This window comes from Gambusia affinis, linkage group LG01 (genome assembly GCF_019740435.1).
Source record: "Gambusia affinis linkage group LG01, SWU_Gaff_1.0, whole genome shotgun sequence".
In the NCBI taxonomy this organism is placed as follows: Eukaryota; Metazoa; Chordata; class Actinopteri; order Cyprinodontiformes; family Poeciliidae; genus Gambusia; species Gambusia affinis.
In genome coordinates this window covers 43,215,406-43,229,401 of record NC_057868.1, presented here as the reverse complement: position 1 = coordinate 43,229,401, position 13,996 = coordinate 43,215,406, and the positions used below count along the sequence as shown (strand labels likewise).

General features: G+C 37.9%; 1 protein-coding gene across 12 annotated transcripts in view; it reads right to left on the bottom strand.

Annotated features, from left to right (window-relative positions):
- prdm16 (PR domain containing 16) overlaps positions 1-13,996 on the bottom strand; it is a 208,666-nt gene that overhangs the window by 153,129 nt on the left and 41,541 nt on the right. The window contains exon 1 of one of the 12 annotated variants that reach the window (XM_044125491.1): positions 4,303-4,426. The exons of the other annotated variants lie outside the window; for them this stretch is intronic. Coding sequence (XP_043981426.1) covers positions 4,303-4,315 — 13 coding nt within the window. The 5' untranslated portion in view covers positions 4,316-4,426. Of the gene's footprint in view, positions 1-4,302; positions 4,427-13,996 lie in introns of those variants that run through there. 12 annotated transcript variants of the gene reach the window in all.

Sequence of the window (13,996 nt, the reverse complement as noted above, 5' to 3'; positions counted from 1 at the left end):
TCAAAGCTTGAGATATTATTTTACATCACAATGTTGCTTTGCATTTATCCATAACATCATACTTTATATATATATATATATATATATATATATATATATATATATATATAAATAAAAACTATGAGAAGTTCACTGTCCCATGACCCATTTAGCAGCTTCCACCCCGAGTGTTGCTCAGTCTTTATTTAGAACACCGAGTACAGATCATGCTGAGGCAAATAGCTATTTTAATTTTTTTTATAATGCTGAAAGTATTAGCATTATGGGGAAAAAAGTGAACAAATAAATGATAATCAGGGGAAAATAATAACAATTCATATACAAACGTTAATACATAACAGTATCTTTTCTTGTTTGTTTTGAAGACAGCAGCTCATTTAAACAAAAATCCAAATCTACATTTCTTTTTTTTTTCATATAAAAAGAAGGCACAAATAAAACTTATTCAGCACCACCACAGTGTGTATGGGTTCCCCCCTTCACCCAGCCAACAACAATCTCTCACCCACTATTTCAGTCCTTTTCTGTCTCTCGTTCCCTCTCCCCGTCCTCCCATTCAGCAGCACTGGGGTTCTTGTTTGGCTTCCTGCTGTTTGTGTCCAGACAAGGTCTAGTTTTGAATACTGATTCCCCATTGATAGGCCCGCACTTCCGATCTCATTAACTTGTTTTGTCTTTGGCTAAATGGAAACGTCCGAGGGAGGGTGAGAGAAGGAGAGAAAGAAAAAAGGGGAGAGCCAACAGCAAACAATGTGACAGATCTTTTACAGGAGACACACCGTAAATAACAACAAGTAAATACAAACAGGATGGAGGATGACGAAGGATTTCTAAAAGGGGAAAAAAGTCTGGACATCTAAAACGGTGCCTCAGAGGACGAGCTTTGATCATAAAAAAAAAAAAAAAAAAAAAAAAACAAGGAAAGGAAATGATCTGCATTCACAGCAATGCCTTGACAATGAAAAAAAGTGTAGCTGGTTGTTATAAAGTTTTTTTCTGTTTTTTTCTGTTTATTTTTTTTTTTTTTTAAACAGTACATGTCACTTTGTTTAAACAATGTAAACAGTGTCTTGTGAAAGTGTCAGGATGCAGAGTGATAGACCAAACCGGCACTATCTTTCTTTGGAAAACAGCCTTTGTTCAATTAGATGGTATAGAGTCTGTGAGCAACAACTTTCATGTTTTGCCATAGATTCTCAATTTAAGCTTGAACTTTGACTGGGTCATTTGAGCAACTATTATTGTCTAAGCTATTCCACAACAGATCTTCATATGTTTATGAAAAGTAAAGCCCCTCTCCACTCTAAAGTCTCATATCTTCGAACAACTTTTTCTTCCAGGAATACTCATTATTGAGTTCCATCCATTCTCCTGTGTGACCTACTTCCCTCCCTGCGGTGAAGAAAACATTCCCACAACACGATGCCACCATGTTTCACTAAAGCAAAGATGTATTTGGTGTTGCTTTCGTTTTTATGTAACCCATAAAGTGAGATTTTGGCTTCATCTGACCAAAAGGCTTTCTTTTGTGTTTGCTGCATTGGCTATGAATACATCAGCTAAGCTGTACTTACACCAATATTAAATGACTATACTCAGGTGGTTGCAATGGATTTAATTTATGGGCATCAGAGTAACAGGGGCTCAGTATTAATACATACTGAGTATTAATATATTACTTAATACATTAATACTCAGTAAACATGTACAAGTAAATAATACTTGCACATATTTACAAGTATTATTTTCTTGTAAACATGTATAGTTTGCCTTCTGTTTTTGTTGGAGTGTAAAACAAAATATATAAATAGAATTAAGTTTGTCTTTGTAATGTGTCAAAACATGAAAAGGTTAGAGATACAAATACTTTTGAGAAACCCAGGATTACAGTAAAAGAAACATGGCAATTGTTTTCTTTTATTTTCAAATTGCTGCATTGTTTACATTTGTATTTTTTGTTTTATAGTCTGTTTGTAAGATCATCGGTTAAATAGTTGGTTTACGTCACAAGCTGCATAACTGTCCATGTGCTTGTCCTTCTGTGAATTACTCTCTGGTCACCTATGTGCAGCCATTTATGGTCGTATTTAGCTCTGGCAGCTAGTTAGTCTCAGCTACCTCAAAGAGAAAAGGAGGGCACCGGAAGAAAACCCCCACAACGCAAGAAGGAAGAGAATGGAGACAGATGGAGACACTGAGAGAAAGAAATGAAATCAGTCTACTGTGACAAGGACATGAAGTCAGAAAGAGACATGTGACCCAAAAATAAGCTACATAAACACAAGAAAGACCAGCTGAGATGGGAAAGGAGAAGCAGAGAACATCAGACTGAGGAAGGATCAAAGGGGATGTCCGCCGCTGATCTGGCACCTCAGATAATATGTGGTGCAATTAGTACACAGTGACGATTTCCATTAGGGCTAATCAAATATTTATATTGCCTCCTGAGCATGTCACAATGCCGCCCCGGTCCTTCATATCAATGTGACAAACGGCTAATGAGAGAGTGGGTGTGTAGACAGCGAGGCAGGGGACGCAAACAGATAGGAAAGGAGAGAAAGAAAGACGGGATCTGTGGAAAAGGGTTACAAGTGAAGTTTACTCTGTCTTCCTCTTCCACATTTGGCTTGCAAATGCACGGCTTCTGTCATCAATTACAGGACAGCAGTGGTGGAAACGAGTGGCTGTCTGCGTGGGTGTGTGAGAGACAGAGTTTGTCCATAAGTGTGTGAAGAACATGAGGACAAGGCAATGCTGATGCTTCCTCATAGAGCCATTAATCAAGCTGGACTGGAATGGAACCAGTCCAAATTGGACTCATTGATCTAGATTTACAAAGACAACAAGAATGGGATGAAAACTGAATAGACAGAGAGAAGAACAGAGCAGAATAAAAAGCAAATCAAACTCAATGATAACAGTATATTAGATATTTTTAGTAACATAATCCCAAAATGCTAAAGAAAATTACAGATTAAATGTAATTTTAGTCATTCTTTTCTGTTGGAAGTGATTACATGAATTCAGACTAGAGACTAGAGAAATAAGAAGGTGGAATAATAAAATTAACCTTACAAGCATTGTTGAGTTGTTAAATTATTATAAAATTTGCAATAAACTCATATAAAAAATTATGTGGACTGAAATACTCCTTAATCCAACTGAATCTCAATTATTTTTAACTAAACACTATTTTATTGTTGAAACACCTTTAAATGTATCCTTAATTATGCAAAGTACATTATGTCATCATACAACACTATCCATTTGTATAGAATGTAAAGATCTTTTCTGTAGTTTTACCTAAATTAAAGCGTCTAATAGCAGAAAAAAGAAAACATCCCCAGCCATGGTTGGCAGAGACACAATCAACAGAAGGTTAGGGGTAACAAGATGGGCGGTCCTCCAAAGGTGAGAGGTCAAGTCGTGGTCTGACAGACGGATGGAGGAGAGTGGTCAGGGCTTGAAAGATGAGAAACGGTTGAAGGATGGATCTGGTCGGGCGCTGTGACAGTCTGGGAAATGGATGACCCTCCGCAGCAGCATGACAGAGCAAAAGGCCCGTCAAAAGGGACTGGTTAACTGGCCCGCGAGTGAAAAAGAGGAAGTAGAAGGGACTGACTATCTAAATGCTGTATGTGGACTGTGTTAATGGAAAATATCTATAATTTAAAAAAGCAGCAAAATGGGTAGCTTAAACCACTTTTAAAAATACCCAATGTATTAAAACGAGTCTCAATGTCTCTAAAGGGAATAACTTCAGTAAGCAGAAAATGTGTGGATAAGATGCTGTGGAGGGCTAATCTCTAGGACAAGTGATAACATTCAGTGGTTAAACCATGACAGATGAGTATTGATTTTCTCCTTGTTTAAGAAGGGGGAAATAGATAACTAGACCGTTTTATTAATATTGATTGAAGAGTCAAAAGACAAAAAAAATATGTCCTTGCACAAGAAAAAGAAACGAGCTTATTCTAATGCAATGAAGTAGATTAGCATCAACAGGGTACGACAGGAACAAAGTTTTTCAAGCAATGGTTTTAAAACTTGACAAATTAGTTTTTGCTCTGCTGTTTCACGTGCCTATGCTCTCCATGACGAACTATCTCCAAGACAAACACCACGACAGAAGCAAATATTTAGAGTTCACCCATCTGGTAGGCATTTTAACGCAAGACGGCCATCCGTATCGGAAGACGTCGACAACGACCGCAGGACAAGCATGCCTTTACCCTCAACCATACACAACGCCGCAAACTAAAGCCACATCCCGAACGCTCACACCAGGCAGTCCCAACTCACCGAATGCCGACATGCTATCTCGTGCGTCTTCGAAGAGGACAGTCGAACTATGAGTTCCTCGGTAACCATAAAGTTTAGTTACCAATTAACAGTGTCTCTCTGTGTGCTGGAAAGATACTAGGAGAGTGCAGGGGGGCGTCTGGCAGGCCTATCTACAGCGCTGCGATGCGCTAACGTGAAAGAATGCCAGTGTCAATGGCACACAGATACGGGAAGTGCAGGGTGCCGAAGAGCCGAGTGAAGGTCGATGATGAGGTCAACTCCTGAAGTGGCAGAAACTTAAACATACTGCCCTCATATGGTCATCCTCCATTAAAAACGGGTTTATTGTACAATATAATGTTGAAAGGACTTCTGAAACTCACGTGAGTAATGTGTCTTTTGAGTTTTTTTCACCTTCTGTCAACACTTTCACACATTTTCTGATTCACTTTCAACAAGGTCTTTCCTTACTATTCTAACTTTCTTGCATTACATCTTTGCTCATCTAAACCTGACAAAGCATCTGCTCTCTATGACAGCGCCTTTGCACTCATACTGCCGGAACTTAGTTTCTTGCGCTGGAAAAAGGACTGTGAATTTTTTTACTGATTTCACGTGTCCTACAAACACAAAAAGTTAGGATAACAACACCACTAATGCAGTAAAATAAATATTCCAGTGACATTTTTCAAAGGTTTAGAAGTAACTTTAAGCCATACGAGATGGCCTGTAATCACTATTGAAGTAAGTCTGTAACAAATTTTGCCGGACAATAAATTAATCTAAAAATCACTGCAATAACTGATAATGTTGTTTTGATGACATTTTCAAATGATACATTGGTATATTGATTGGGTGTAATGCAAGTACCCCCACCCACAGATCAATAAACTTTTTGTCATCTAGTCTTTGGTAAAAAAAAAAAAACTAAACAAAAAAAACAGAGAGAGAAACAAGAAAAACAACCAATCAAGCAAATGAAAATTATCAAGCCTGTTTTAATTTATTGTGTGATTACTTGATTTTTTTTTTTTTTTTGCTTACAGAGAAGTAGAAAATACTCTGTTTGAACTTCTTGAATATCTAAGAGCCCACTTTAAGATAAAATGGCCAAGGTAATACAGGAAATGTGAACTGGAAGTTCATTTGAGTTCAAATTTTATAACAGAAATCATTTAAATTCACTCTAGACACTCAAAGTAAATAACCACAAACATTCTATGATGTTTTTAGAAAAAACTAGATTTTAAAATGGTTTTATTTCTGAAAATAAAGGCAATCTGAGACACCAAATTAAGGAAATTGTCTTCATTTTTGTGAATTCATTTCACTTGAGACTACATCAGGAGAACAGAATAGAGAACGGGGTGAATGGGTTGACAGGAGGGTAAATCCATCTGACTTTGCGGCTGGAGAAGAACTTCATTTTTTTTTTTTTTTCTGTGCAGGGATGATGCCAACCAGGAAGAACAAGTGAGATGTGTTTCTAAGAAGAGTGGGAAGCGCTGGATAAGCGCAGAAGGGGCAGAGCATAAAATGCAGTGGGAGTCATTAGCGCCTAATCTGTTCCATATGACACACACTCACATGGCCTCTGTCTGGACACTGTCTGATCATCGTCTCCCCACCTCTCTCTAAGCTGGTGATGAGGGAAAGTGGGGTTAACAGGAGGGGCTAGGAGTGGAGATTTCTCAGCCCCAACAGGAGCTCTCTGATGACAAGAGCCGGGCCTTGTCACACAACAGGGACTCTGGGGATTTCTTATCATGCAGAAAAAGGCTTCAGTAAACACTCTTCTTCTTGCAGACTATCTCTTCTTTTTCTCTGTAGCTGTACAAAAACATCTGATGACAGAATGACTGAAAAAGGCAGGATATAAAGAATAATCGACCTACAGTTCAATTACAATTAGTTTTAGAACTTGTGTGAAGGAATACAGATGGAAATGTGGAGTTTCCATGAATTAAGGTTAAGTATTTTTGTTGCACAAAGCCATCACCCTTGGAGATGGCTTTGTGGGTGGCCATTCAGTCAGATTCATGGTTTTACTAAAAGTATAAAAATGTGTTGTCCAGGTGTGAACTGTCTCTTTGCTGTTTCCCATAAAGAGGGAGTGATTTTGCTTCTAGGCACGTTGCTCTTTAGTCTAGTTTAATTGTTGCTGTGGTGTGTTGAGAGACTGATCAGATCTCATTCTTGCGGTTCTTCATAAGAGTAAGCAAAACGTGTTTTTAAAGAATCTTCATTCCAAGGGAAATAATAAATGTTAGTCTAACCAGTCTCAATGTATTTGTTTTAACTGGGAAACTGTCTTTAAATTTACGATTTATTAGAAAACATCAAATGGACCACTTTAGTGGTCAGCTGGCATATAGCCATATTCTTCTGTCTGTAGAAACACACAATTGCACATTGTTCACAAAGTCTGCATGCAAATTCATTGTAACTTTTGTTGTCACCCCATGAGATAAAGGCACCATATGTGGTGAGCCATATAAACCATATCAAATTCTGCAACTTTGTGTCCTTTTTAAAGGTTTTTCAAGATATAGGACAATTGAAACTTCATTATCAGAATGGATTATCTCGTTTATGTATTTAGTAGGTCACATCTGCATTGGTTGATACACACATCGACATCCATTTAAAAATAAACACAATGGCGATGGAGAAGTTTACTCATATGCACATATGTGTTTATACAGCACTATGTTTAACAGAAGCACACTAATCTGGACTTTACCTTAATAAATGTTTATAAATTTAAGCAACAAACTGACTCATATAGTCCAGTCATGATAGTTTGGAGATGTTACTTTTCTGGCTTTCTAAAGCTGTCGAACAAGTAATGTAAAATAAATTGTTCTTATCTGGGGTTTTTTATTGTACTTTCGGTTTACATACAGAGCAATAAAACAATGGTCCTTGTTCCCAGCTGAGAAAAAATGATTTCCTTTCGGGTAACGCTTGTCCACTAATACCACTGTCACCTCTTTGCCATCCCTCGTAAACCTGCCAATCACAAATAAGATTGTTTCGTACAATATATAATTATACGTAATTATATGTGGAGTGCTTGTGTATTAATTGCAGATGAAACTGGTGCCGATATTGGCCTCTTTTTTTATGGTCTAATAAACACTGAAATGCACCCATGCACACACATTAATTGGCCTGTAATCCATGCCTCTGTCAATGAAACAAAAGCAGGCCTTGTCCACACAGCCAGCTCTTGTACAAGAAGCTTAAAGACATTTTTCTCATTTTTGAACAGCTAATATCTTGCAAAAGTTGTCTAATCTCTTTGCGTTTAAGTCGAGATTTGTGCACCCCCCAGCCTGCAACACCTCCCCTCTTTCACATGCTTAACTGCGACCCCTGCTATGCCCTAACGCATAAGCAGGCCATTTTAATTAGGTTAAAGGTGTGTTTGTGTGTGTACATATGAGAGAGAGAGCGTGTGTGTGTGCATGTATTTTGTCAGCATCAAGGCTTATTTAATGAAACACAGCAGGTGATAAAAAAGAAATCAGGGTCTCTTTGAAATTAACCCAATTTTTTACTGAGACAAAAAAAGGCGACAGAAGAAAGTTGCTTTTGGATGAAAACTTCATGAGAAAGGCTTGTTTGCAGACTTTGTCTATTATCCAACTAATTGTCCAGAAATTTTATAAGTAGTTATGATCAAGTTAATTACAATAATAAAAGACATTTAAAATGTCAGCCTTTGACTGAAGAACGTTTCAATACTTGCTACTTTACTAAAGTAAATTGAATTAAATAAGTCCTAATATTATAAATTGTTTTAAAGACAGAAGTGCCACAGAGATGTGTTCACACAGAAACAACCAGCTGTGACTATTACAAGTAAAACTCCAGTCATGTAGTATTGCACTAATCAACCTGGGATTTTATATTAGTGTCATTATAAAATCACCATTAAAAATGAATCTGAACTTGAGTCAATGATGGGAGATCAAGTCTGCAACTTGGACTCAAAGAATACTCATGTCGATAATGCAAAGACTTCTGACAAGACTAAGACCCTTTAAGACTTGAATCTCAAGATCTGCACTTCAGTGGCATGAAACATTTTTTATCTTATGTAGTCAGAGATGAAGGAAACCTGGTAAGTTTACTTCAACTGTGTAAATTATTAATATTGTCCTCTCAGCTACCGCATTGCATAAAATGATTGACTAGTCCCACAGACACCTCTTGAGCTGAAGTCTGTTTTGAGCTTTACTTATTTGTAACATCATATTCTCTCTCCTAAAAGCACTATGAACACATAACATTAACTACAACCTATTGCTGCTGGTTTTCTTTTAACATAAATGCATATGTACTATCTGTCTTGCGGGCTAATCTTTTGCCTTAAGAATTTTCACAATATTTGTGCAGCAGAATTTTTATTTGTAGAACTAAAATATTTTGAAAAAATTCTATCTGCTACATTTGAACTCAAACTACGGAAATGGACAAATTCAAAGCAGTATATAAATCCAAGGTAAGAAGGAGAATTTGAGGGACTTGAATTTTCCCCTCAAAGACATCTGAACATCTGATCTATAGAAGCAGTATTATGGGTTTTCCAGCCACACAGTCCAATTACACAGTACAATCAAGTAACTATGTTCCCTTCTGTTGTTAAGAAAATCCAAAATATATCAAATATGACCTAAAAGAAATTTGACTTTGTGATTTACGACTTGAAACTGAGTCTCTGTCTCTTCAAAAACTCCTTCTCTGCCTTCAGGAAGTCATCATCTTCTCCTTTATTAAAGCTCTAACAATGTTTTTACCAGTATTGCATTGAGAAGTCGCTCATAAAATGAGATGCACAGTTCTGCCAGGTATTTGCAAATTGCTGCTGGCTAGTCTGGGGGAACTGAGGGGAGGAATCATGTTTGTTTTTTTTCACTTTTTGTTTAGAACAGAAAATCCCAAAACATTTAATTAATTTATTATTATTATTATTATTATTATTATTATTATTATTATTATTATTATTATTATTATTATTATTATTATTATTATTATCTAAATAGAGTTACTATTTTATATATTTACAGAATAGCTTTTATTTTGTTCTGACAAAATGTAACAACTCATCTTAAAAATTACTGTATTGAAATAAATAACAAAAAAAATAACATTTAAACTGTGCATTTTGTTTTAAAAACTCCAGTAAGAATGAATTGCCACAGATTCATGTGTGCATACTTTTATACAGATCTTACACCCATTAAGAAAAACTTCGGATTTCTTTGCTCGGTTTAATTTCAGATAGTAAAAAGACAAACCTGTTTATTTTATGCTATGTTCAAAAACACACTTTGTTCAATTGGTATTCACACATTTGTTTAAACAGGACTGAGAGAAAGACAGTGGTGAATGCACTCTGGTCCATTTTTCTGCCCACAGCATGAAAGGACCATAGACACTAAACACTAAAGCAAGACGACTCAATAGGCGCTGCAGAGCAAGTACAAACTAATTCTTTTAACGAAAGGAATAAAGGCTACCCGGGTTACAGGAAGTACAACCGAGTTGGAGAGTGATAAAGAGATGTGGAACAAGGAGACAAAAGAAAAGAGACAGAGACGAAGAGATGCTTTTAAGACCCGAGTAATGGACAAAGCGTTTTCCAACATTTGGCCATGCCAACTCTAAATGTGCCGACGGCTTCGATTCCTTCTGGATTTTAAGAGGGTCGTTTTCAGGACTCAGCTTCTCTTTGTCTGTCTACCTTTTTTATCTGTCTTCCTGTATTTGTCATTCTTAATGCCAGTCTGTCTGCGACTCTATCTCAAGGTCTGTATGTGCACAAGATTGTGTGCACATGCCTATTTTTATCTGTGAGACAGGACAGACGTAGAGCAAGATGGTAGGACGGAGAAAGAGAGAAAAGGTGGGTCATTTTTTTTAACAAATGTTCCAAAAGCGTTCTTTTTCTCCTCATGTGTCAGTGTTGCCGGGGTGAGCTGTATTCTGCTGCTGTGGCACTACAAAGGCAGCTGATTAGAAACAGTAGGTGAGCTTCGCTGACAATTCTCAGAGAATATGCAAAAAGAGACAGAATGAAAAGACATGGAGATGAAATGATAAGGACGGAGAAGAAAGGAATCAGAAGGAAATATTCAGGATAAATCTCAGGAACAGGACTCGCTTCATGTCTCCCTTCTTTCTAAGAAAGTTTTACTCCTCATTCTGGTTTTAAAAACACTAATGTGGAAACCACTTGGATTTGTACAAACATAAACCCATTTCTATAAACACAGATCCGAGACGTGAACAACGTTGTATGGTCAGCTTGGTCTTCAGAACTGAATCTTAGCCTCACAAATAACAGCTTGCAAATGTATTTAAAGACGACTGCCTTTGATGCTGTCCTCTTTAGTATCATAAATTTTGGGTTTACAAAAGACGCTAAAAACTTTTGACACATTTGTTCTAATGAAAACTGAAAGACGACTCCTCTTTATCCTCGATGCATGAAAGTTTTAACTGAGAGTCATGAAAGAGACAGCTGGGATTATTCCACACAGATCCTGCTCCCAAAAATAACATATTTTCCTGTAACTATCGTGATATGCAGAAGTGCTGCCAGAGGCCTCTCCAAGCCCTCTTTGATTGTCATAACAATTCTAGAAAAACAATTACATTTTAAAGAGCTCAACTTGCGGGGCCCTGTACGCTCACCCACCACTTTTTGGGTGCACCCTTCAACTATCCAGATGTACTGCAGTCAGATCTGTCAGATTTATTTGTGACATAAATTCAACACAGTGTTGAAATCATTAACATGATATATTGTCCCGTACTTTATGTCACCAACATGGATTTGCAGTTTGACTGTGGATGGTACTGGAATGGACTGAACTCACTGTGCTGTTCAAGAAACTAGCTTGAGATTAATGGAAGTTGGCTATGCAGTTCAGTCTCCTGCTCTATATCCCCAAAAATGGATGGGTACACTGTGGCCATATACTGTAGGTACCGGCATGGCTACCAACAATATTCAGGTAGCTTGTGGTGTTTGAACAATGCTCACGTGGTTTTAAGAGTTTCAACATGCATCAAGGCTGTATCTTCCACTCTCCATGTAGCAGTTTGAACTATTGATGGAGGAGAGTTTGAATCCATGCTTTTGTGTTGATTTCATCAAAAAACATAACCTACCATTTGAATGTCACAACTGACAGAGAGACACATCAGTCAATCATTATGTAAATATCTAGTCAGTGTGATTTGTAGCCTCAGTTTCTTGTCTTTAACAGGAAGACAGGAAACGGGACAACAGGTGAACACAGGGAGGTACCCTGGGTTCACTGTGATCATGATGGGATGAACAACAATACACAGGTATTGCTGTTCAATACCTGTGAACAACAATGGATACGTATGTTGCTACATATCCATCATACAAATGGTGCTCAATTCACATTTGTGAGCCAGGAAAATATTGCCCACAGCATTACGCCATCAACAGCAACGATTAGGTTTACCACATCTAAATACTAAATAGCTTCTTTTTTTCCCACCAGGGGTTCTTTTGTGGGCTCTAGTGTCCCTTATATGACAGTAGGCTGACAGAGGAGGGGGAGAGAGAGGGGGGAAGACATGCAGCAAATGCTGTCGGGTCCGGGAATCGAACCCGCGACGGCCGCGTTGAGGACTGAAGGCCTCCAAACGTGGGTCGCGCTATCCCCTACGCCACCGCAGCACGCCCAAATACTAAATATCTAAAAAAATTATATAATGGATGGAGCTGCTACCATGAATTTTGTTGATCTGCCAATTATGGTAATAGGGAATTGATCAGCTGCAACTAATAAATAGATTGGTGAATCTATCTGGATTCTATTTGGTTGGAAATCTGTCAAAAAAGCAAAGCTCAAATTTGAAAAATAAGGTTTTAACAGTCGCATAGCTTTATATTTAGAACAACAAAGTAATAAATCATGCACATGTGTATTAACTGATTTCTTTTTGTCTTTTCCCCCCCATGACCGACGTTCACTGGTCTACGCATTCTCAGTCGAACAGTCAAAGTCCTCTCTGCATAATAAAAATACCAGTTTTTCCCTCTCGGCTTGGGAAGTTGGCAGGGTGCTCAAATAGACATTCTCTTCCTGTTGCTTCATGTTTTTGGACAGAGGCAACATGTACCCTTGACTCACTGCCTTTGAGATTCTAAATAAAAGACTTTGGCGCTATTTTAGGGGCCAGATCTGTTTTCAGCCCTCTTTGCTGGGTCAGACAGGTCTTGGGTCAACAATAAAATAAGGCGAGGTGGAGGAGAAAATAAGAAAGGAAGCTGGGTAGGGAATGAACGTCTCTTAAAATGGAAACATATCCTCTCCCATGGAGCCAACTTTCCTTCTCTGAAGAGTGATTGAGAGTTTCTGCGTGTCAGGACTGTAAATCTACACACAGGCAGTGTTGCTTCTTGTCATCGGTTGGTCTGATTAAAAAACACAATTTAAAGCCTGGTTAATTGGTGTTGAGGCTAGCATTGGCCACACAGTTCATTAAAAGACCTTAACCCGATCCTGGATTCCACTGAAGGGAATGAACAGGCATTTTGAACGTGTTATACCCAGGAGGCACGCCACCAGTGTGAGAGAGAGAATGACTAAGAGAGAAACAACAGTCAAACAAAGAGCGAGAAGAAAGGAGAGCTCTTTCTAAATTAATCAAGTTGATCCCTAGTTGGTCAATATTTGAATAGGAAAGGTGATAGATTGGTGCAAACTGAAGAGAGGTGAAGAGTTCATCTTCTAAATGTACAAAAAAGCTAAAGGAATCATCGAGGGAGGTCTGCAGCTCATAACGCTGAAACGCACAATACATAACGCTTTTTTCTCAGATTACGTCGGCCTCGTTAGTTTTCGTTGACTAGAAAGAAAAAAATTAACATTTTAACATTACTGTTGTTAATATTAGAAGCTTTATTATTAGTTTTTTCGAGGGGTAACAGAATAAAATAAGCTGATAATGAAAGCGCACAAAGCGTTTGCATTTGTATAGAGTTTTACAAAAACAACGTCTCATTTTCTCATCTGTTATCGAATTCTACTGAAATAACAAACAAGCAGAAGCAGCTACTCATAATACATGGGATGGTAAAAAGTTGAATTTCTGAGTAAGCCAGCAGATACGTTGTTAAATATTTACTTCTTAGGGAGACCCCCATCGCATCATGAGCGAGCAGCGGGTGGCAGGCGGCTGTGGAGGGGAGCAACTTCCTACTGTAGGCTTTACAGATCATTGGTTCAAATGTAAATAAAGCACTGAATTCAGCAACGAGGAGAGCAGTAAAAGCCCAGTCCATTCATTGACAAGCTTACAGAGCTGCTTTCAGTGTCTATATTAGCCCCCAATCTGATTTCGCTAATTGGCCTCAAGTGCCAAGTTACTTCTGGTTACATTACCAACCTTTCTTTCTTCCAAATTACTAATCAAGATCTAAGAAACAATTACCCCTCTCTGTTTCAGAGCTGAAAAGTGGAAGGCTGATTTTTTTTTTTCTTTATGCGGTTCTTGGCCACACCTTACCCATTCTAGTGTATGTATGTGAGTGTGGATTTAAACAGAGAACATATCTCTCTCCATTGTTACAAACTCTGGAGATGCTTTCATATATCAAAGAGTTTTTGATTCTTTTTTGATATTTGGAGAACATGATCCAAAACTCATCTCTGCT